This window comes from Pseudophryne corroboree, chromosome 5, assembly GCF_028390025.1.
Source record: "Pseudophryne corroboree isolate aPseCor3 chromosome 5, aPseCor3.hap2, whole genome shotgun sequence".
Taxonomy (NCBI): Eukaryota; Metazoa; Chordata; class Amphibia; order Anura; family Myobatrachidae; genus Pseudophryne; species Pseudophryne corroboree.
In genome coordinates, this window is record NC_086448.1 from 746,056,029 (window position 1) to 746,081,745 (window position 25,717).

The 25,717-nt window shown below is 45.1% G+C and overlaps 2 protein-coding genes across 3 annotated transcripts in view; one reads left to right on the forward strand and one right to left on the reverse strand.

Moving 5' to 3' along the window:
• INTS8 (integrator complex subunit 8) overlaps positions 1-24,667 on the reverse strand; it is a 198,937-nt gene extending 174,270 nt beyond the window's left edge. For both annotated transcript variants that reach the window (XM_063924132.1, XM_063924131.1), the window contains exons 1-5: positions 24,586-24,667; positions 22,182-22,370; positions 20,287-20,461; positions 11,971-12,111; positions 6,828-6,899 (exon numbers count right to left, since the gene is read on the reverse strand). In XM_063924132.1, coding sequence (XP_063780202.1) covers positions 6,828-6,899; positions 11,971-12,111; positions 20,287-20,461; positions 22,182-22,356 — 563 coding nt within the window. In that variant the 5' untranslated portion in view covers positions 22,357-22,370; positions 24,586-24,667. The remainder of the gene's footprint in view (positions 1-6,827; positions 6,900-11,970; positions 12,112-20,286; positions 20,462-22,181; positions 22,371-24,585) is intronic.
• Positions 24,668-24,742: 75 nt separating this feature from the next.
• The window catches only part of NDUFAF6 (NADH:ubiquinone oxidoreductase complex assembly factor 6), a 253,561-nt gene continuing 252,586 nt past the window's right edge, over positions 24,743-25,717 (forward strand). The window contains exon 1 of the mRNA XM_063924135.1: positions 24,743-24,893. Coding sequence (XP_063780205.1) covers positions 24,793-24,893 — 101 coding nt within the window. The 5' untranslated portion in view covers positions 24,743-24,792. The remainder of the gene's footprint in view (positions 24,894-25,717) is intronic.

The window sequence follows — 25,717 nt, forward strand, 5'->3', positions numbered from 1 at the left end:
TGGTGTCCAGTAGCCTAAAGGTGGGTACACACTAGTAGATATATCTGCAGATCAATTGATCTGCAGATATATCTATGGACGGATCGGGCAGTGTGTTGAGCATACACACTGCCCGATCCGTCGGGGACTGATGTCATGAACTGGGCGGGCATGTACACACGCCCGCCCAGTTCACCTGTCAATCACCGCCGGCCGCCGCAGCATGTGTACGGGCGGTCGGCCGACCGCCCCGTACACACACAGCGACGCGCCAATATATCGGTAGATATATTGGCCGTGCTGCATATCTACCCATCTCTATAACTATCTGTACTATTTCCATCTGGTAACTTTCCCTATTCACCAAAACCCTGAGTTTTTGTCTTTTTTTCACTATTTGTCTTTGTTTGTTAATTTAGAATTTTTAGAATTTTAATTGTTATATAATAAACATATACGTTATACCTATCCAGCATTTAAATTATTTATTTATTCAGTATTTATCTACATGTCTATAAATAAAACAAAAATTAATTCAACAATTTTCGAGCTGTATGTGTGATATCGAGCAAGCGCTGGGAGTAATATATATTCTGCATTACAACAACCAGCAATGACCGGTCTTTGTGATATACACGCCGCTGTGTAGATAGACTTCAGTATAGTCTCTATTTTCTTATCCTCGGGGTCCTTTATGGTAAAGGAGCTCGGGCTGGTAGTACCGCCTTTTTAGAGAGGCGAGAGACTGATACGTCAACAGCCGAGGGTTCTCCCCAGAAATTCCTGCCTTCAGGAGCAAATAGGAAAGTGTACAAAAACCGTTTTGACACTTGGTATTTTTTATCTGGATTTTTTCAGGCTAGCTTAAATAGGTCATTAACTCTGTAGAATCAGGGAAAGTGACACTGAGCTTGTTCTGTGTGAAGAAAAACGACTGCTGTGTCGCAGCATCCTCTAGAGAAAGTTTTAACACGTTCCGTATAGCTAATATGAGGGGTTCAATACCCTGGCCAGTAATGGGATCCAATTCCTCCCCATCCTCCTGTATCTCCTCAAACAGGTAACACACATTTTAGTGGTCCTGAGTTAGAGAGGGGGAGGAGGGGGGGGGGGGGCTGTGGAACATCAGCCCTTGCAGCTGGGTCTGCAACAACCTGCTGCAGTTGTTGAGTTTTTTGAGTATTAGCAGTGAGCTTAGATGACATATCTGACATCATGGATTTTATGGCACCTAGCCAGGAAGGCTCTTGACCCCCCCCCCCCCAGCCCCCTCACGGATCTGTGAGGACTGACTGCATTGTTCACATGATATGGAACCAGATGGAGAGGGAGAGAATCTGGTGTGACATACACTGCATAACTGGTATTTTACCATGTTTACAGTAAACAACACTCATATACACATAGACAAGTAATACAATAGCAAGTCTGCCCTACTGTATGTGAGAGGGAGACAGAGAGAAGGGAACAGCACACCCAAGCTAAACAGCCCCAGTGAGACTGCAAGCTGTTATATCACAGTGAAACACCTGTGTTTTTGTCCTTTTCAGGACAGATTGTGTACAATAGCGTCTCTCCCCCTTTGCTACACCCTGCACCATTTTTCCAGCGTTAGCCTGAGTGTCTGGAAGAGCGGTGTGTGCCTGCAGCTGCAAGCAGAGGAAGGCGCCAAAAAACTGCTGGTCAGGCTCTGAGGAAGCTCCGCCCCCTGTAATGGCGCCGGAGTTTCAGTTATATTTATACTGGCAAAGTCTCCCTAGGAGTGTAAAAACATCACGCAAGTGCTAGTTTTAAACTACCGCTGCCAGTGTACACAGGGGGCCGCACGATGAACCGGGGGACCCCCCTAGCGGGTTCCCCAGTTTGTACTCACTACTGTTAGGGGTGTGCTGCATGCTGCGATTGTGACCGCTAAAGCGCAGTGCCCCGCTGTACAACAACCTCTCAGGACGGTGGTCCTGCAGCGGGGAAGCGGCTCTGACACCTTGCAAGGCTGTTGACCGTCCCCCCCCCCTAACTCCCACGGAGCAGGTATGCTGTTGCCCAAACAGCATACCGAAAATAATAAAGTTTTTAAAAGAAAGTGAAGAAAACTCTCTGGAGCATACAGAGTGTGCATCCTCTCCTCAGGGCACTTTTTTCTAAACTGCCTGTGGGAAGGGGTATAGAGAGGAGGAGCCAGCACACCCAGTTGAAGAAATTTAAAGTGCACCAGCTCCTTTGGACCCCGTCTATACCCCATCGTACTAGATTTCCCCAATATCCCTTATGGATGCTAGAGAAAATACATTTCTTGAAGCCAAAGAAATATATGACGTAGTGTCCATGGAGATTAGGGTGCATCAAACGCCCCGACATTCGGAATGCTTGCTATCCCTATTCTTAAAATGTACCTTTTTAGCATAGAAACAACTGTGCAAATTTTTTTTTGATGGACGATTTGACTTAGGTGGTCCACCTCCACACCCAAAAATTGTCTGTATTGTGCTGTATTGTATTATACAAAACAACTAACTTTAGCAAAACGAAGCCAACTTTTGTATGTGTGCCATGAATGCGTGTCTTACATTGATTTAAGAACATAAGAACATAAAGAAAGGCCTCATGGACCTATCGTGGCTGTTCCCATCCAAATCATTAATCATTAATCAAATCATTATTTCTTTTTCAGATAAAATAAATAGAAATTTATAGAAATAAAATAAAATGAATAGAAAAATAGAAATTAATAGAAATCTTTAATCTTCAGGGGCATGGTGGGTCACATAAATATCTCAGATTCTTCAAAATTGGTATGCAATATATCCTTAACAATTCAAAAAAATATAGCATGGGGACAAATCATTTTTCTTACTTTTTAAAATTAATGGGGCGTTTGATGCACCCTAATGGAGATACCTAATTTGCATCTACACAGGCCTTGTGAGAACAAAGGAAGCTCTTGATTATTTAGGTTTTCTGACTTTTTATTACTTTTTATTTACTTGAAATCAATCTGTGCATCTCATAATTGTAGGTCTTGCTTATTTACCTTCAGTTTTCTTTGCAACTTAACCCTGGAGATATTTTCGCATTATATTCTAAAAATGTATCAGCGTTCTCTGTGCTCTATGAATTCACGTGCCTGGAGAGGTCCATGCTACATGTGTGTAATAACTGTGGAATTTGTAAGTGTGATTTAAGTGACTGGCGAATGTAAGAGCGCCATTCTAATACTCTTCATGGTGGCAGCTTCAGTAAACCCACGTCACGGCTGCCCACCTGCATCAGTTTGGTGCATCTGAGTACAGGCTGAGACGTGGCGCCCGTCTACACAGGGTCAACTATGCTCAGCTGAGTTCCTTCCACAGAAGTAATACTATCAGGATCTTCCTCGTACATGGTTGGTACAATGGCTCACAGTCTATCTGCAAAAACTATTGACACTCTCCACTGTATATAGATCTCACAGAATGTCCTATGCACAGTATGACCACAGTTAACAGATTCTGCAAACATGGAATGCAATTTGGAGCTTACAGACTCAACGTGGTCATCAGATGCCACTTTTCCAATCACTCAGTGTAATCGCTAAGATGCTAATTATCCTGTTCTGATGAGTGAAACGCATAACACAGATTTCCAGGTGCAACGCAAGTTATTATTATTGCTACATTCTATTTATAGGACACCACAAGTGATCTTCAGCGCCATACATGCAGCAACCAATAAGACAGTACAGGGTGAACAGAACAGTAAAGTAAACAGAACATAACAATACACAAGTAACAATTAAAACCACAGTTCTCAGTATAGCTGGGAAACAAGGGATTGCGAGGGAGTATTCGGCGTAGGTTGGCACCTGTAAGAGAAGCTGCAAGAGATGACCGGCTACGGGAGAGTGGAGTACAGTGCTATCTGATGTGCTTGGCCCTGGGATTCTACAGTAAATTTTTCTCTAGCACTGCCCATATTGGGCCTGAGTTTGAGGTGGGACTAAAGCAAATACGAGCAAATAACTGAGCACCTGGACGATTGTAGCTGATGTTCAGGAAAAGGCTGAGAGAACTAGAGGACCCTAATCCTAAAAGCTTACAATCTAAGGAGAAGGGGGAGCCAAACAAATGAAATGAGGCATGAATTTAAGATTGGGGACTTAAGGGCAGGAGTGAGAGGCAGAGATGGCCGAGGCAGGAGGGTGTGATGGGTTCAGGTATGTGGTGGAAGGGTACACGTTGATGAACAAGTGGGTTTTCAGTACCCATTTGAAGCTCTGCAGGGTCAGGGAGAGACAGAGGGAACTGGTTTTGCTTTGTAAATGATTGCCACTTTAAAAATATGTGCAATCTCGGCCAAAATACCGAACCTCTGCTAACTTGGACCCGAATGCATTTACCACCATATTTAAAAATGCATTTAGCCATAGGGATCCATGCGCTTTACTGTATAACCAATGCAGGGGAATGACACTGATGATACTATTTGAATGTGTATCTCTCCTATTTCTTTTTTTACTAGTATTTAGCAGCTACATAAATGTAGGTAAGGTGCAATTATAGACTCTTTCTAGTATAGTATTTCTGACATTCAGCTGTCATTTTATGCACTAATTACAATCTACACAGTGCAAATACTAACAGACTGTTTGCTATTTGATCTAACCCTAGATTGCACGTTTTTATTTTTTATACAGAAGTTGTTTTACTGAAGGATCTCTTGAGACTGCACTGTCATTCAGGGAGAATTGACAAGTATGAGCTAAATATAACCTAGCACCACTAGACTGAGGTATAGCGGAGGCAGGAGGTCCTCTCTCCGTGTGGGCAAGCAGTTTAATTAAAACGGCTGCCTGGTGTTGGGGAGTGGGAGGAGAGATGAGAGATCAGCCCTGAGCAGGAACCCATCAAAGCGTGGGGGTGGAGAGAGCAGGGAGAGGCTCCACCCCTGTCTGGCCAATCCCACAGATCTGCCGCCAGTATGGCTCCCACGCTTACAGCAGCGACTGTGCACCCCTAGCAAACAGCAAGCTGCTATGAAGCCCAGCTCCCCAATGTGGAGAGCCGCTACCCTGCCCCTTTGTCCGGCCTCTGCTGATCTGTGCCACAGGATAGGCCAGTGCCACTGACTTCGCTGTCAGTGCGCCGACTGCTGGAGGAGGTGATGGAGCCGTCAGAGGTAGCGTGACTAACGTTTACCACTGACAGCCCAGCCAAAAGTATATGCTCTCTATTTGGTGCCTAGGGTTCCTGCAGTTCCAGTATACCAATAGTCCAAATGTCCCCCATTAGATGAGAAAATAAAAGAAGTAGCACTCTTAGGATTATTTACCATCCATACATGTGAATGGAATTTATCAGTTCAAAGGACTAGCATTTGTATAAATAACCAATAACACTGATGGCAACTCAGCTGCTCCTGGTGTATCTATTCTGCGGCGATCATATAAACATAATCTCAGTAAATGAATGTACTGCTCAGCAGAACTGACGCATTTCTCCAGTAATGTGTATTTTAATAGAAAGAGTGATAGGCAATCCTCAGCCGATTTCCTTATGCATGTCTCAGGCAATCTGCGTGGTTTCATCTTCAGGAGAAGGAAACAGGCTGAGAATTCCCTATGACGCTTTCTTCTGAATTTTGGACAGTCTGGTGCTCCCAACAGTAAGACAGTAATTTCTGTGTTGGTGTGCAGGAACCGGACTGGCCTGTCAGGAATCAAAACCTTAATTCTATCCTGTAAATACCTGTACAGCAGGATCTATAGGGCAACTACAGTATATTCATGTTTTACTGTGCTCCATATGGTATAGCCTACAATGTAGGGTCATCAAATCTCACAACTGCTAAGTGTTGAGAAGAGGGGCAGACTCCTTTGACAACAATGTCCCCAAAAGGCGTGATGAAGGTAAACTAGCCACAAGTTGTGAAGGCTGGCAATAGCAGGGACTATCAGAACAAGGACAATTTCAGGTAAAATGGGTTTATCTGCCAAACTCAACTACGGTGTATCACAGACTCCTGATCTTTGATGACTACTATGTTTCATATGACATTGGAATACTTAAAATTTATTGATATAGTGTTTTTCCCCCCAAAAGGACTGAATATAGAAAAATCATATTACAGTCATCCATCCTGGGCACTATACAGGGCCGCCATCAGAGAGGGTTCTGGGGGCACAAATGTCCAGGGCCCTGCAGCTCTGACAGAGAGTGGAGGGCTCGGGTCGCATGCCATCTGCTACTGAGAGGTCCCCTGCTCTAAGTATTGAAAAATGTCCCTCCCAAAATGGCAGCCATTTTGAGAGGAACATTTTAAAAAAGATTAAAGGGGCAGGCGCGAACAGTTGCTCCCGTCGGGACAGCGGACTCGTGGCGACGGCTGCTGGGGGGTGGTTCCCCTGACAATGAGCAAAACCCTGATAACGAGCAGTACCCCTGAGAGAAGGTACTGGGGTATAATATGATGACAGGGGCATAACTGTGGAGACTTAATATGGTGTCAGGGGAATTACTGTGGGGGCTTATTATTGTGCAGGGGCATTACTTTGTGGGGCATAATATAGCGTTGCTCAGAGAGCACATTATATATATATATATATATATATATATATATATTTTAAATGTTTACTTCTTTTTGGTAGAGGAGGGTTGGCCTGCCTATTTTGTGTTTCATGCCCCACAATTTGTGGCGGCAGCCCTGGCGCTATACAATTATTGCAGTGGATGAATGCAAAATGGGATATACAGTATGAGATACAGGATTTCTGCAGAATAATCAGTTCCTTGAATTACCAGCACAATATTGAATACAAGTGAACACAAATGGGTAGAAAGGATCCATCAAAGAAACCTCACACAATGACTTACACGTTTGGTTGCAGAGGACCCTGTTTAACTGGCTTCACGTGAAAGCTGCTCTGTACGATTGTCCGGATAGCCCTGTAACCGAACAGATCAAGTTATAAACCGAGTTACTGTACATACTGATAATGTTGCTATGACAACCACTAATTCCATGGTAAAATCCACACAAGTGCAGTAAAAGCTGCAATCATTTTTAACCCTGCAAATGTTTTTTTTTTTAATTTTCAAATAATTACATATCAGCAGTGTTAATGTGCACATTTAAGAAGTCACGTTACTTTCTGAGCTTAGAAGGGTTTTAAATATGCCCCACTGGGTGTCTCACCCACCATTCCTTATATCAATACCTCTGATATTCCAGGGGTAAGAACAACATTGCCTTACGTACAGTTTACTGTGGATTCCTTGAAAGAAAGTCGATAGGTAATATCTGCAACATCTCTGACAAACTAATCAGCCTGTGCACAATACTGAAACCTGCATCCTACAGGGGAGGAGTCTGGAACAGCACTGCCGGTATTCTGATAGATGCGAGACGATAACTGCAATACTCTTAAATCTTCTGAGAGTCTGAATCCATTTGGGGAGCACAGGTCCATGGGATATAGAGCCTGCTTGAGGCCTTTGGCCTAATTTAGCCACTTAACTGGCATGGTCAGATGACATGCAACTGCTCCACCCCACTGTATCCCCACATTTTTGATGAGGAGATCCGTTCTGCAGATGTGCATAATATAGTATTTAAATATTCTAAAAATACTTTTTCAACTATATTAAATTAAACATTATTTAAAAAACAAATGATATGAATGCTTTTGAAGGGAAAAATAGTCAGTTAAGTGGTTTAAAATATAAATGATGTAATCTATTTTCTGCTACTCCCTCTTCTATACCACCACACCACAGGGGACTGAAATAGATATCTTAACAAGCGCCACAGGACAGAGAGAAAATAACCCTAAAACATGTTCAACTTTGGTTAACTTTTAACAGGGGAACTAGAGTGTAAATGGGCGGGTGCTCAGCGTAAATGGGCGGGTGCTCAGCGTAAATGGGCGGGTGCTCAGCGTAAATGGGCGGGTGCTCAGAGACTATCGATAGATTCAGAGTAGAGAATTTACTGTAAATATAAAAATGCAGTTGTTTCATCACTAGGGTGACACTGCACTTTGGGGACATCCATAAAGCTTCCCCAATGAGGGAGCATACTGATACCATTGTCATTCAAAGACCCTCAGGACAAAACTGGATTTCTGATGAATATGCACAAGGACCAAATAGCTGCCCTAAATCGGCCATGAAGTACTTAATAACTTGGCAGAATGTAACATAACAGCCCTTGAGGTTACATTCCTTCAGTCATCAGAGGCGCGACTGTTGTGTTTTTGCAGATGTTTTGCGAGGAGTTCGATCTATAACGCTCGCCAAAGAAACTGTGCAAACTGCACGATTGTAAACGGCCAGGCCACCTTCCCGGCAGACTTTCATTCATCAAAGCCCTGACATCTGCCATCGAGCCAACAGGAAGAACAAGCACCCTCTGCTGACAGATATAAGTCTGGGTGGAGATCGTATTCGATTTCTGGTAGTTGGTAAACCAACCGTGGTGCTCCATAGTTTGTGCCGTATTTCTACAATTCTCCTGAAACAAACCCGGAGATTCAGTCTTCATCAATAGATCGCCCCAGCAGAGGCGGATATGGGTCACAGAAGCACCAGCAGCTACATAAACAGATCAGGAATGGTCTTGAATTTTTTATCCGTGCTATCCTTCAAGACTGTGGCTACAATCAAGCTATAGGGCAGTCCTTTGGCAGGGCCGATGCAAGGTTTCTTGGCGTCCTAACCGTCCTAGGCAATATTTCACCCACGGACCCTGCTCCTTCCAGTTCACAATATAATACGCATCAGTGCACCCAATTTATAATATGCCATACAGCAGTGTCCCAAATTCATAATATACTATGTAGAAATGCCCCAACTAATATGATACACACACGCACCCTGCCAGCACTCATTTACACACACAAACACACACCATGCAAGCCTCATTAACACACACAGCGCTCATAAACCCATACACAACCCCCACACATCCTGCCAGCACCCTATCAGCACTCATTAACCCTCCCAAACATACACGCCCAGTCAGCACTCATTAACACACACAGACTAAAAGCCAGCAGCTTGTGTTGTCTAGGTGGCAGAGCCTCTTATGTGAGTATCACCACTGACACATGGAGGAAAGGAGAGAACAGGAAGAGAGGGAAGGGGCGGCCAACACTGCTGCTGACACACTGACAGATGAGAGTGCAGTGCTGGGGGCTGGTAGAGTTCTGGAGGCATGATACCTTGGTAGCTTTGGCCCTGGTCATCAGTAGCCCCGGTTGAGACTGGAAAGAGATAGCCTTCATTTATATATATTTTTGTGTGGGCTCAGGTGCGCCCTCCCAGTGGCTAGCGCCTCTAGGCAGCTGCCTAATGGTAGAGCCAGTCCTGTCCTTTGGGAAGGCGTGAAGAGTCCCTCATCTACGTGTAACGCACAATGTCCTACTGGGTTTAGGGCCTTATTCAACTTCAGAAACAGAAAGAGGTGATCTCCCAGCGATGCTATATACAGACTCCAGATCCGTAAATGTTCCTAGTCTTCAAACACAGAACATAATATTCGTTAGCTGGTAATGAAAGTTTCCACAGAGTTTCTGACGTCACTATTCTCAGTGACTGACCTGTATTAAATATGATGCATTCACATAAAGGTTTCTTTCATATTTCATATACACGACAGCCCACGGCTTATCTACACCAGGCTTACCTTTATGATAAGCCCTATATGCACTCAAAGGTTTCTTTTCCAGATCTTATTCGTACTGGGAATGTGGTTATCTTCAATCAAGTTGTTTCCAAAAGGACAGCAAATGGTGAAAAAATGTCTTTATTCCAACAGGCCCACCAACAGTGTGGGATTTAAAATCAAAGACAATTAAAAAACAAAAATCAAAAACAATGTAAAATATCACAAAAGGTACCCTAAATAAAGTAGGGGCCACTTCTAATGGTACCGGTAGGAAGGACAGGGTATATACTCCCAATTCCAAGGGATTTATAAGGTGTTTCACAGGAGGACCCTGGGCTTTACTTCTCTACGGTGGTTGGCATTATTCAGTGGGTAATTTATTGCTCTCTTTTATAAATCCCTTGGAATTGGGAGTATATACCCTGTCCTTCCTACCGGTACCATTAGAAGTGGCCCCTACTTTATTTAGGGTACCTTTTGTGATATTTTACATTGTTTTTGATTTTTGTTTTTTAATTGTCTTTGATTTTAAATCCCACACTGTTGGTGGGCCTGTTGGAATAAAGAAATTGTTTCACCATTTGCTGTCCTTTTGGAAACAACTTGATTGAAGATAACCACATTACCAGTACGAATAAGATCTGGAAAAGAAACCTTTGAGTGCATATAGGGCTTATCATAAAGGTAAGCCTGGTGTAGATAAGCCGTGGGCTGTCGTGTATATGAAATATGAAAGAAACCTTTATGTGAATGCATCATATTTAATACAGGTCAGTCACTGAGAATAGTGACGTCAGAAACTCTGTGGAAACTTTCATTACCAGCTAACGAATATTATGTTCTGTGTTTGAAGACTAGGAACATTTACGGATCTGGAGTCTGTATATAGCATCGCTGGGAGATCACCTCTTTCTGTTTCTGTTGTATTTAAAGAGGAGTGGTGCTCCTTTTGGAGATCTGCCGAGCTGAAGCTAGGGCGCAAGTTACTTTTTTAAATCTTTGTTTTAATCTTATTCAACTTCAGTTGCAAAATCACAAATCAGTCGAGTATCATGCGCTATGAACACGTGTGCAAAGGCTAAACTACAATCGCAATTTAATTAAATGCGATTGCAATTTGATTGACAGGAAGTGACCGTTCGTGGGTTTTAACATGGCATTTGTGGGGAGTGGTTGGAAAAACGCAGGCAGATCACGGCCGTTTTCGGGGGCGTGCATCAGACGTCAGTTACAAAGGATTGCAACTAAAAAACATGGCGCTGGTGCAACTGCATTCTCATTGGTCTGAGTGGCCCTGGGTCAATCGCAATTGTCAATGGGACTTGATTTTTGCGTATGCATCGCAATTATGCGATTGCATATGCGTCTTTTACCTTTCTGGGCGGCTCTTCACGTGCAATTTTTAGCAGAAGCAGCATTGAGAAATTCGCACTTTCTGTCTCAATAGCGATCCAAGCTGAATTAGGCCCTTAGTCCATTCATCATGCGGCACATTTTCCAATTGCGGAGAGGGAAGGAAAGAACACACTTTTTTCTTTCTTTTAAAACTGCGTATTTTCAGGTTCTGCTGCCTTGGATATATAGCATCTGTGCTCATTAAACCATACACAGCAATCCAAAACATGAGGAATCCACGATGTCTACTATGAGAGGAGCACTCCGAATCAGACCTGCCAAAGGACAAGACCAAGACAGGACTGGTAGGGAGTCTTCCAGAGAAAGAAACCTATATAGGACCCTGCACAGACTTTGGCAGTTACTGTGCGCAAACTTGTTCATTTAGGAGTGTTGCTGCGGGACCCGGTAAACCATGCCCGAGCGCATGCAGTCATTCGCTGAATATTCCCTTCCCCTACAACCAGGGGACAAAAAACAAACTGTGCGGATCAGGGATTTTAACCAGATTGTTGGACTGGATTGCCCCAAAGAGACAAAACATCATTATTCACACAATCTACTTGGACTTCATATGGATGGAATCTGCAGCAATTGGGTTAGCCGCAGAAAAAAGAAAATGATTTAGAAACATTCACTTTAGATAGCGCAGCCTGGCTCTCATCCCTGCTAGTGCAGAATAATAAAGGAAGTGACATGAATGGGCATTAAATAGCGACAGACAGTGGATAAGATCAAGTCCATGTTAATCCTAGTGAATGAGCCAAAAATGCTACATAACCTATTTCCATAACCTAAGACACTGTGGGATATAATCTTCAGTTTGTTAGTAAGTGTGATTCTGACTTTATCTTGATAAAAAATGAAGTTCTCATGAAAGTGTTTCAGTGCGCTCGTCATCATTAGCCTTAATGAACGGTATAGTGGAAATGATTTGTACAGAAATTAATTTACCATCTGTTGTACAGCATGACAGCCATGGCCGTGGTTGGAGGTAAGCTTGTGAGGTCCAGGTCCACGTGCTTTGTTCCAGGAGGTACTTTGCTCACACACAGCAACTCATTCAGAAGCATGTTCAGGACAGGGACCGATAAACTTATACAAGATAAAACAAAGTTAGAATAGACTCATGTATACAAATATACAATATTTTATTATAAAATTAAATTTAGCAAATCTTTTATAAAAATGCCAACTGCTAAAGCAAGTTATCCCCAAATACATCAAATTAAGCAAGAACTCTTTTACACAGTATTTACTTTAGGGATCATCGCCACCTAGTGGCAGAAAAAGGAACTCACAGTTATTATTATAGTTGTTTGTATTATAATTATTATTATTATTATTATTATTATTATTATTATTATTATTATCCTTTATTTGTATGGCGCCACAAGGGTTCCGCAGCGGCCAATTACAGAGTACATATGCACATAATCAAAACAGGAAACCAGCAACTTACAGTCAGTGCCGTTTCTAGCGGCGGGCGAGCCGTGCAACCGCACGGGGCGCCCGCCGCGGCACTTTGCATGTACTTATGTCTCCCTCCAATCGCGTCATTCCGCGAAACCCCGCCCCCCCGAGCAGGAGTACTCAAGAGGGAGAAGGAGCAGACAAGCCAGGGAGGAGGAGCAGACAAGCGTTGGAGGAGGCGTCCGGCGCGAGGGAGGTGAGGCGGCCCGACCCGAAGAGCGGGAAGATCTTCTATGTGTAAGTAGTCTCTCCTCTCTCTCTCCCTTCCTTCCCCCCCACTTGACACCTGCCTGCCGCACTGTTTCAAATGGGGACACCTGCCTGCCGCACTCTGTAAAATGGGGACACCTGCCTGCCGCGCTGTTTAAAATGGGGACACCTGCCTGCGTGCTGTGTAAAATGGGGACACCTGCCTGTCGTGCTGTGTAAAATGGGGACACCTGCCTGTCGCGCTGTGTAAAATGGGGACACCTGCCTGCCGTGCTGTGTAAAATGGGGACACCTGCCTGCCGTGCTGTGTAAAATGGGGACACCTACCTGCTGCGCTGTTTAAAATGGGAACACATGCCTGCGTACTGTGTAAAATGGGGACACCTGCCTGCCGCGCTGTGTAAAATGGGGACACCTGCCTGCCGTACTGTGTAAAATGGGGACACCTGCCTGCCGTACTGTGTAAAATGGGGACACCTGCCTGCCGCACTTTGTAAAATGGGGACACCTGCCTGCCGCACTTTGTAAAATGGGGACACTTGCCTACCGTACTGTGTAAAATGGGGACACGTGCTTGCCATACTGTGTAAAATGGGGACACTTGCCTGCTGTAATGTGTAAAATGGGGACTTTTTATTTTTTATTTTTTCCCCCATGTGGTGGCCGTGATGATATCAGATGAGGCCACGCCCACTTTAATGAGACCACGCCCATTTTAATCAGGCCACACACCCTTGTCGGGAGCGTGCGCATGCTTTTTCTTTTTATAGCTATGGGGGGGCACATTTTTTTTTTATAGCAATGGGGGGGGGGGGGGGGGGGGGGGCGCATTTTGAAATCTCGCACTGGGAGCCAAATTGGCTAGAAACAGCCCTGCTTACAGTTGACGACAATATAGGACAAGTAAAGGGAAACTAAACATAGCTACACCAGCAGATGACACTGGAATAAGTATCAGGTGGCAGAGGACTGCTGGATTTGGTAGAGTTGAAGATTATTAAAGTAAGAAAAAGTATAAGCACGTGAGGGAAGAGGGCCCTGCTCGTGAGAGCATACATTCTAAAAACGGCAGGTTTACGAGAGGTGCTGAATGTGTGGTTTGCCATATTGCTCCTCAGCACTGGACAGTAGAGAAAATAGAGCACACAGAACACTGGGACATATAAGGTAGACAAATAAATGCAGATTTGGAAACAGATGGTAGGGAAGGTCCTACTTATAAGGGTTTGTAATCGGTGTGGCTCAAAATGGGAATAGAGATAGTAGTGAGGAACGAATATAACCAGTGTAGGTGGGAGGCAGATAGAGTCTAATAAAGAGGTAGGTTGCAGAGAGCATTAATGCTGTTGCACTGGCTATACATGCCCAGGGTCCTTTCTAGGATTGGAGGAAGAGAAATGCAATGTTCTTAGTTCTAGGAGTGTGCATCTGCATCTCTCATCCTCCAGCATAGTATTAGAAGCCTCAGCATGATAGCACCTCTTAATATCTTTAATAATAGAGTGTGCAGTCCAGCCCCCCCCCCCCCTCCCCCCTTTTTTTTTTCCTTGCTAGGTTTGGCCAGTTCCTTAAAGCGGTTCTTACACTGTATTCTCACCCTTTGGCCCATATCTTTAGCAACAGATTTTTATCCAGACACTTTGACATACCTAACTGTACTTGCCAAGGGTGTCCACTCTCTCCATTAGTTTCTGCCCTAGCAATAGAGCCCTTGGCGGAAAAGATTAGAGCCTCCTTTTCACTTACTGACGAATGTATTGGCACCCTGTACCATAAGGTCTGTCTGTTTGTAGACAATGTACTTCCAGATCCAAACTTTTTCACTCTAAGTCTAGAGGTGGTCTTGCAGTCCCTAGCAAGGAGATGCCTCTTGCAGGAAGACTTGAGAGGAGTTCCTGAGAGCAGTGGAGATGCAGGTCAGAGGCTGGGCTACCAGTATAGTAACTCACCTCTATCGGCCCCAGTAACCATACTAGTACTAATCACTCTAAATAACAGTAAAGTAATACTGTGCTCTGTGCAATACCGTGAAGAAAGGCTACTGGACGTCGGTGTAGCTTGGCAGAAGCCATCTATTGAATGTTATCAAAACAATACAGTGCTTTGTTTATTCAATTACACTTTTTCAAGGATTTACCGTTAATCTTGAAGAAGTGGATGGCGGATGTTTAGAACTGAGGAATTTCAAGTAAACTGTACCCACTCATACAATGTTTAGTCCTCCACCAACCAGCTCCTCATTTAGGAAACCTCCTGGTTCCACCAGCAATAAACTCCCAGCTTCTTCCACTACATTTGTTATAATAATAAAATATGTTTTTTTTTTCCCTCTTGCAATCTCTCTTGGTTAAAACGGTTTATTGTCTTGAGGTAGATATTTTTTTCTAGGAACTTGTCAAATAACTTGGCCAACAATACTGTACATGAGGCCTGAATTCTGATTTGGAAGTAAAGCCAAAAAAAGGAAATACGTCAACTGTGCAAACCATGTTACAATGCAGGTGGGGCAGATGTAACACGTGCAGAGATATTTCGTTTTACTTATATCTAAATTACAGTAAAAATAAAGCTGTCTAATATGTGTTGGTTACATGCAAATATCAGCCAGTATTTACCCTGCACAGAAAAAAATAAATAAATATATTTGCTCCCCTTGCATTGCAACATGGTTTGTTCCAGATACAAAGTTACTTGTTTTTTTGCTTTAAGTAAGAATCGGGCCCACTGTCTATTCCTGAATCCCATGTGCTGGTGCATTTCTGAGAGTCATTCTAATAGGCCCTACACACTGGCCGATCCGCCGCCGAGCTGCCCGACGGCGGATATGGCCGACGGGCGACCCGGCGGCGGGGGGGGGGGGGCAGTGATGGGGGGGAGCGAGGTTTCTTCACTGCCCCCGTCACCCGGCTGCATTGAAGTGCAGGCAAATATGGACGAGATCGTCCATATTGGCCTGCATGTACAGCCGACGGGGGACCAGCGATGAACGAGCGCGGGGCCGCGCATCGTTTATCGCTGGAGCCTCCACACTGCACGATATGAACGTTATCTCGTTCATTATTGAACGAGATCGTTCATATCGTGCAGTCATGTCGGCCAGTGTGTAGGGCCCTTAATATTCTACTGTAGCTTAGTCACTTTGTGACCTGATTAGTTGGAGACAGTGCACCAGCTACTCATAACGGATAGTGTACTGGTTAGCATCACTGCCTCACAGCACTGTGGTCATAGGTACAATTCCCAGCACGGCCCTAAACAGTGTGGTTTGTATATACTCCCCATGCTTGCCCAGTTTCCTCCCACAATCCAAAAATATACTGGTGGCTTAATTGGCTCCCCCAAGAATAAAAATAACCCTAGCGTGTATACACTAGATCAGCGGTCGCCAACCCGTCGCTCGCGAGGAATCAGAGTAGCTCGCGGGTGGAATGCAGCCGCCCATCTCACCAGGTATACACATGGGGACTCGGGGAAGTGGGCGGCGTCCATGCGCGGCCAGAAGCGGCTGTATGCAGCCAGGAGCGGCGTACACGGGAAAGCTGATGGCGCCGATACCTCCTCCATGTTTGCCCCTGAGCAGCCGCTGCCGCATGGATTGTGACGAAGCCCGCACACCACGCCATCCGGACCATCCAGGGTTAGTGCCAGCAGTAATATTATTAAAGGCTTCTGTGTGTGTGTGTGTGACAGCTGCAGTCAGCACAATGCATTGTATTATGATGGAGCATAATGGGGCTGTGCCTCATACCTCATTAGTATACACCTGCATTGTGCTGATTATTTGTTTATCTGGCACCGCGAGGGGGGAGGGGGGGGGGGCATTATTTGTGTATCTGGCACTGCTGGGGGGAGGGCATTATTTGTGTATCCGGAACCGCAGGGGGGCATTACTGTTGCGAGGACACCCACTTTTCTGAGGCCACATCCACTTCCCAAGGCCACACCCACTTTCACCGGAATGTGCGCGCATTAGGAGGAGGGGTAGCTCTTCCAAAGGCTTTATTTTCGGAAAGTAGCTCACACCCCAATTAAGATTGGAGACAGCTGCACTAGATGATAGGTCGTTCGATACAGCGACATATGCTTAAATGCCAGTCTGGGTGATTTCTTTAACTGCCTCTCTCAGACCACTTGTGTTTCTCTTCCGTAGGATCCATAAAGATCCAGTGGCCCCCAAAAGAGTAAATACATTATTCATTGATAATCAGAATCCCATTGTAGCTGTTACAAAGTACAGCATCACCTTCCTAATCTAATACACACAGCTGCAACTCCTCCCACAATCGTAGGAAATAGGGGCTTTATTTACGAAGTGTCAGCTTTCCACCTGGTTGAAGGTAAAAATTTAAAACGGCATTCATGGTCAGTGTAAAGTCCAGCATGCCGTTTTACATTATCACCTCCAAGCTGCTGCTTTGTAAATAAAGCCCTAGTCTCTAATACAGGTCAAATAGCTGACACTGGCCCCGCCCCTTTGTATGAATCAGCCAATCCACATAGTGCATTTCTGCAAAGCAAGCCTATCTGTGAAAACCTTTTTCTCGAACTACGGACTTATCCGCTGTGCATTATTTATAGACAGGAACAGATGCAGCGTTTCTGGTTGATTTTCTTTTTTTCTGGCATTTATCCCGCTATTTGACAAGATGCGGCATTAACGCCCGAAAAAAAAGGTACGTTACATTATTTCATTTTCAAAAAGCTTTCTGAAACTCTGGGGCAGATGTATTAACGTGGAGAAGGCATAAGAAAGTGATAAACCAGTGATAATTACAAGGTGATACACGCACCAGCCAACCAGCTCCTAACTGTTAATTTACATATTGGAGCTGATTGGCTGGTGCGTTTATCACCTTGCATTTATCACTGATTTATCACTTCCTTATGCCTTCTCTAGGTTAATACATCTGCCCCTTTGTCCTTAATGTCTTTTTATTTTCTACCTGAACCCGGAAAGAAGTGCCAGGAACTCCAAGCATTTTAGTTGTCACATCACAGTGGCTAGCATTGCTGTTGCAGTACGCTCGGACCATGGGTTCATCTCTGACATCATGAGTAGTTGTATCACACACCCCCACAGTCCAAAAACACATTATTAGGTTAGTTGGCTGTTGCCAAACAAATTACCCTAGTTGTGCGAGTGTGTTTGTATGGAAGGGAAATTAGATTGGAAGTTCCAATGGGGGAGCAGCTGATGTGAAAAATATACGTTCCCCGCAAGGAGCTGCCTAATTTGGAGAGGTTACATAAATTACTGATGATAATGGTGCAGGCTGAGAACTACTTGTCCTCCTTGCAACCATTAATCGCAAATATATCAAGCGCCTGAGATATCTGCGATAACACATCTGCTGTCTCCTGAGCCCTATATGCCCTGAGATATATGCGATAACACATCTGGTGTCTCCTGAGCCCTATATGCCCTGAGATATTTGGGATAACACATCTGCTGTCTCCTGAGCCCTATATGCCCTGAGATATTTGGGATAACACATCTGCTGTCTCCTGAGCCCTCTATGCCCTGAGATATATGCGATAACACATCTGCTGTCTCCTGAGCCCTCTATGCCCTGAGATATCTGCGATAACACATCTGCTGTCTCCTGAGCCCTCTATGCCCTGAGATATATGCGATAAAACATCTGCTGTCTCCTGAGCCCTATATGCCCTGAGATATATGCGATAACACATCTGCTGTCTCCTGAGCCCTCTATGCCCTGAGATATCTGCGATAACACATCTGCTGTCTCCTGAGCCCTATATGCCCTGAGATATATGCGATAACACATCTGCTGTCTCCTGAGCCCTCTATGCCCTGAGATATATGCGATAACACATCTGCTGTCTCCTGAGCCCTCTATGCCCTGAGATATATGGGATAACACATCTGCTGTCTCCTGAGCCCTATATGCCCTGAGATATATGCGATAACACATCTGCTGTCTCCTGAGCCCTATATGCCCTGAGATATCTGCGATAACACATCTGCTGTCTCCTGAGCCCTGTATGCCCTGAGATATATGCGATAACACATCTGCTGTCTCCTGAGCCCTCTATGCCCTGAGATATTTGGGATAACACATCTGCTGTCTCCTGAGCCCTATATGCCCTGAGATATATGCGATAACACATCTGCTGTCTCCTGAGCCCTCTATGCCCTGAGATATCTGCGATAACACATCTGCTGTCTCCTGAGCCCTCTATGCCCTGAGATATATGCGATAAAACATCTGCTGTCTCCTGAGCCCTATATGCCCTGAGATATATGCGATAACACATCTGCTGTCTCCTGAGCCCTCTATGCCCTGAGATATCTGCGATAACACATCTGCTGTCTCCTGAGCCCTATATGCCCTGAGATATATGCGATAACACATCTGCTGTCTCCTGAGCCCTCTATGCCCTGAGATATATGCGATAACACATCTGCTGTCTCCTGAGCCCTCTATGCCCTGAGATATATGGGATAACACATCTGCTGTCTCCTGAGCCCTCTATGCCCTGAGATATATGCGATAACACATCTGCTGTCTCCTGAGCCCTCTATGCCCTGAGATATATGGGATAACACATCTGCTGTCTCCTGAGCCCTATATGCCCTGAGATATTTGCGATAACACATCTGCTGTCTCCTGAGCCCTCTATGCCCTGAGATATATGGGATAACACATCTGCTGTCTCCTGAGCCCTATATGCCCTGAGATATTTGCGATAACACATCTGCTGTCTCCTGAGCCCTATATGCCCTGAGATATATGGGATAACACATCTGCTGTCTCCTGAGCCCTCTATGCCCTGAGATATATGCGATAACACATCTGCTGTCTCCTGAGCCCTCTATGCCCTGAGATATATGGGATAACACATCTGCTGTCTCCTGAGCCCTCTATGCCCTGAGATATATGCGATAAAACATCTGCTGTCTCCTGAGCCCTCTATGCCCTGAGATATATGGGATAACACATCTGCTGTCTCCTGAGCCCTATATGCCCTGAGATATTTGCGATAACACATCTGCTGTCTCCTGAGCCCTATATGCCCTGAGATATTTGCGATAACACATCTGCTGTCTCCTGAGCCCTCTATGCCCTGAGATATATGCGATAACACATCTGCTGTCTCCTGAGCCCTATATGCCCTGAGATATTTGGGATAACACATCTGCTGTCTCCTGAGCCCTATATGCCCTGAGATATATGCGATAACACATCTGCTGTCTCCTGAGCCCTATATGCCCTGAGATATTTGGGATAACACATCTGCTGTCTCCTGAGCCCTCTATGCCCCGAGATATATGCGATAACACATCTGCTGTCTCCTGAGCCCTCTATGCCGAGATATATGGGATAACACATCTGCTGTCTCCTGAGCCCTATATGCCCTGAGATATTTGGGATAACACATCTGCTGTCTCCTGAGCCATACAGCCATATTTGTAAAACCAGGGCAGCTCATGAATTTGAGCATGTTCAGCGATACCAGGAAAAAAGATAGGAAGAAAGCGGATGGACTAGTAATCATCAATAAAAATCGATGCAGAGATACATCAGCTGTGGTCATGTCTGGAAACAGTGATTGCAATCATACCTTTTCTCGAGTACATCAAGATCCCATTTTAAATGAGCTGCCACTTTCAGTGCCAGCAGTTTCAGGGTACGGTTTCTCTTGTTGTCAGTAGGGGGCTGTACCTGATTCTGCTCATTCACGGTGGGCTTGGAGGCCTGCTCTAGAAACTGGATTATAAGTTGAACAGGCTGTGGATCTAACAAGGACAAGAAACATTAAAATCACCAATGTACAACACGTCAAAACTGCCTTTATACTACACTAAAAATATAGACGGTAGAAGCAAAAAAGCCAGAACAACAAATCGCTCCAATCAATGACTAAAATCCTCCGTCCATATGCTGAAAAACTCTTAAAATGCTAAAAAATAATTTAATGAAAACACGTTTATTTATATACAAGGCATTATGTATCAAGTACATTTGTACATATATGACAAACTGTGGACACAGCTGAGAAATACATCAGTCCCTACAGCAGGGATGGGGAACCTTTGGCCCTCCAGCTGTTGTTAAACTACACATACCAGCATGCCCTGCTACAGTTTTGCTATTTGGCCATGCTAAAACTGTTGCAGGGCATGCTGGGATGTGTAGTTCAACAACAGCTGGAGGGCTGCAGGTTCCCCACCCCTGCCCTACAGCCTTAACAAAATGTTATTGTTATCTTATTTATAAGGCGCCACCAAGTATCTGCAGTGCCGTACAAGGGAGTAAACAAAGACACTGCAATATAACAGAGTATAAATATAATGTACAATAGGTAACCACAGCTTAAGTGCATAGCATAAGTAAAAACATTGGGGCAGATGTATTAAGCCTGGAGAATGCATAAGGAAGTGATAAACCAGTGATCAGTGCAAGGTGATAAACGCACCAGCCAATCACCGCCTAACTGTTAATTTACATAGTGGAGCTGATTGGCAGGTGCATTTATCACCTTGCACATATCACTGGTTTATCACTTCCTTATGACTTCTCCAGGTTAATACATCTGCCCCATTGCTAGAACACGACAGACTGAGTAGGATCAATAACCGAGGCAAGGGGAGAAGCAGCTTCATCAGGGTCAATTTAGCACTAAACTTATCCAATTAGCCATGAACTGGGCGATGTTCCGCTGCAATGTTGGGAAAATCCAGCAACAGAATAACAACTCTCCCCACATCTTGTGGCTTTTTGTACACAGGGCCTAATTCAGACCTGATCACTAGCAAGCGATTTTTGCACTGCTGCGATCAGATAGTCGACGTCTACAAAGGGAGTGTATTTTAGCTGTGCAAATGTGCGAACGCATGTGTAGCAGAGCTGTACAGATTTCGTGCAGTCTCTGCACAGCCCAGGACTTACTCAGTCGCTGCGATCACATCAGCCTGTCCAGGACCGGAATTGACGCCAGGAACCTTCCCTGCTAACGCATGGACACGCCTGCGTTTTTCCAGACACTCCCTAAAAACGGTCAGTTGACGCCCACAAATGCCTTCTTCCTGTCAATCTCCTTGCGTTCGCCTGTGCAAATGGATCCGTTGCACAAACCCATCGCTGAGCGGCGATCCGCTTTGTACCCATGCAATGCGAATGCGCACTGCGGTGCATACGCATGTGCAGTTTGTGCCTGATCGCCTGCTGTGTGAAAATGCACAGCAGCGATCACATCTGAATTCCCCCCACAGCCCCATGGAGTCTGTGAACACGAATCTGTACGTTCGGGGCTACCATAAGTGCTGCATACGCGTGCACTTACTTGCTGCTAGTTGAAAAACTGATCTGGTGGAACCTATTGAGGAACCTCATACTGTTGCCACTGACTGAAGCAAATACTGGCAGCTCCAAAAATAAAGTGGCTTAAAAAAACAAACAAATAGGAAACCATACTTCTCAGCCAATGACCTTTAAAACTGGACCAAGTGTTGGTACCTGGAAAAGACTTCTGTAGGTGAGCCTCTAGTAAAGTATCGTCCAATAAGAATTCAAACCAGGATGTCTGTGGTGGCGTGCACGGGCGGCTGGAAGTCGCAGCCTCTCTGTCTGCAGCTTCCGCGCTCATCTTCTTCGCCTGCACCTTCTCATTTCCTGCGTTTTTCTTTTTCATTTGGTCTGTGAAATCTAGAAGAAAAGCAGTACGTTTATGCATAAAACACAATTCCACAATGATAAAAAACAAAACAATTGCTTTGATCAGAATACAAATAATACAATGTACATACAGGATACCTGTTGATATACTGATCAACAATGTCACACAGCACAGAATTAACGGCCCACCCTGGTCAAGTGTAGTACTAGAATTACAGAAGGGGCCTGCTGGATTGCTCTTCTGCGTCAGCTACAGTGCACGAGCAACAAGGCTCTTTGATTCCCAGGATGTTTGGAATCACCATTCCACATAGCTTGAATCATTAATCAAAGCGACTCCATCTTGCACTGTTCCCACAGAGCTAATTTGTTCAGTGCTTTCAGATCAATAGTGGGCTGAAAAGTTCTAATATTACACCAGACACCAGACTGCTCTAATGATCTGGACAGTGAAGTATCTAGCAACCCTTGAGTGGGCATTTCTGAGCTCCAAGTCTATGGGGAATCAAGCGATGAAGAAACAATATAGAGGACTCCAATAGGGACATATAATTTACCTGACGATGATGATGACCCACCAGTAAATACACACAGGTTCTAGCAGTGAAGAACACTTCTCACCGCCATAAGCTATAGTCTTGAACCATTTAGAGGTTTAGGAGGGCTTACGTTTGGGTTCACTGCCTCCTAGGAAACGATCTGTGTCCTGGAAAATTGGTTGCATAATGCCTGGGAACTGTCCATTGTGTCAGAAGTGACTTATTCTGAGGACCTGTTCCTCTCCAAAGCATCCTTTATTAACTTAATGATTTCTGTGTTTGCCTGAGAAAGGCCGCACATACAGAAATCTTCTTGGTAACACTATCAATTGACAAAAATTTGAGCCAAAGACTGTAATTTTCAGAAACACTGAATCTGCTGAGGATTTGGATGCTGGTGGAATCAATGACTGTGTCCTCCTTGTAGGAACATCTGTCCAATAAATTGGCTTGTTAATGTACCATTTACAAGACTATTATCCTGGACCCTCAAAACTGAAGTCTCCCGGGGATGCCTTGAAGAAGCTTACTGTACAATTGTATGACCGTTCTGCACATCAGGTCATTCATTCCAGCTGAGTGCCATCTACAGAGAGCAATGAGTAGTGCGGTACAGTCTTTAATTGCACCTCCCGCTATCAAGCAGGTACAGTGTGTCTGAGACACTGAAGTGAACATGACAAGGCAGCCTATGATACTGAAGAATATGTGGCAGTGTAAAATCTCTCCTCACACTAGGCAGCTACAGCTGCTACTTAATGGTATATTAATACCACTGCAAATAAGGGCAAAATCCATAAGCTCACCTAATACTTGTGGAACATTAAAATGAACAGAAAGGGGGGGGGGGGGGGGTCAAGGAGATTGTGAGGAGAGAATAGAAAAACTAAAATAATCTGTGTTTGTTAATCAGTACCTTGCTTGTTTTGCTCTATTGCTGAAAGATAAAAACAACTGTATGCATGCAGCCTTAGCTTCACGTACAGAGTATCCACAAACTACTGTATGCATATCTCCTAAATTAAACATAACAGAAGAGATGCAGCCATTTATCCCATCTGAGTAAACATTACACGGTCCTTAAAAAAAAATTGTGAATATAAAAAACATTACAGCCCAAACTTAGTAACATTTAGGAACTTATATTGTAATCATGAAATTAGCAAAATCATCCCACATATTTAATAGAATAAGGTCAATTCAATGAGTTGCCACTGTAACCAGGTGGAAACGCCACAACAGCCCCGCAACTTGCCCCCCTCACGGCTCGATGTTGCCCCAGACGCGTGGATTTGTGTATGCAGCCATACGCACCTAATTAAATTGACCCCCTGTATAGTTATTATATATTCCAAGATCCCAATGCATGCTAAACATATGCAGGATATGTAGGCAGGCACAGGAGTACAGGGTATGCAGGGAGATGGGGGCACACATGTACAGGGTAGGCAGGGAGACAGGGTATGCACGCATATGCAGGGAGATGGGGGCACGCATGTACAGAGTATGCAGGGAGACAGGCATGTACAGGGTAGGCAGGGACACAGGGGCACGCATGTACGGGGTATGGAGGGAGACGGGCAGGCATATACCGGGTGTGCAGGGAACCGGCTTGGGGGGAACACCCAGATATGGCTGTAGGTGCTCCTGAATATACAACACAGTCAAGTACTTTGACACGGCGCACACACTCTATACACACTCACCTCCGCCACACAATGACACCGGGAGGCTGCACACAGCGGATGCACACACAGACACCACACGGCTGACGGTCGCACAAACCACACCGGCAGTCACGTGACAACAACAGTGGCGCGGGGCGATGACGTACACAGGTGCACGCTCCAAACTTTCACTACCAATGGTGATCCTAGCCCAGGCCCCGCCCCCGTCCTGTGGGTGACATTGTCATGGCGGGGTGGACGCTACTGCGCTGCCGGTCACCGCTTATACGGAGCTGTACCCGGGGGAAGAGCGACCAGGCCTCTCCCTACTGCTTGCAGCTGGTCAGGTAGAGTGAGGGGGGTGTATGGGGTCCTCTTGCGGACTGGGTAGATTACAGGGAGGTGTATGGGGTCCTCTAGTGGACTGGGTAGATTACAGGGAGGTGTATGGGGTCCTCTAGTGGACTGGGTAGATTACAGGGAGGTGTATGGGGTCCTCTTGCGGACTGGGTAGATTACAGGGAGGTGTATATGGGGTCCTCTTGCGGACTGGGTAGATTACAGGGAGGTGTATGGGGTCCTCTAGTGGACTGGGTAGATTACAGGGAGGTGTATGGGGTCCTCTTGTGGACTGGGTAGATTACAGGGAGGTGTATGGGGTCCTCTTGTGGACTGGGTAGATTACAGGGAGGTGTATGGGGTCCTCTTGTGGACTGGGTAGATTACAGGGAGGTGTATGGGGTCCTCTTGTGGACTGGGTAGATTACAGGGAGGTGTATGGGGTCCTCTTGTGGACTGGGTAGATTACAGGGAGGTGTATGGGGTCCTCTTGTGGACTGGGTAGATTACAGGGAGGTGTATGGGGTCCTCTTGTGGACTGGGTAGATTACAGGGAGGTGTATGGGGTCCTCTTGTGGACTGGGTAGATTACAGGGAGGTGTGTGGGGTCCTCTTGTGGACTGGGTAGATTACAGGGAGGTGTGTGGGGTCCTCTTGTGGACTGGGTAGATTACAGGGAGGTGTATGGGGTCCTCTAGTGGACTGGGTAGATTACAGGGAGGTGTGTGGGGTCCTCTTGTGGACTGGGTAGATTACAGGGAGATTTCTATTAAATATTCCTGTCTCTAGTGCCCAGCTTTCTTTGAGGAGGCATGAGTGTTACATGGCATAA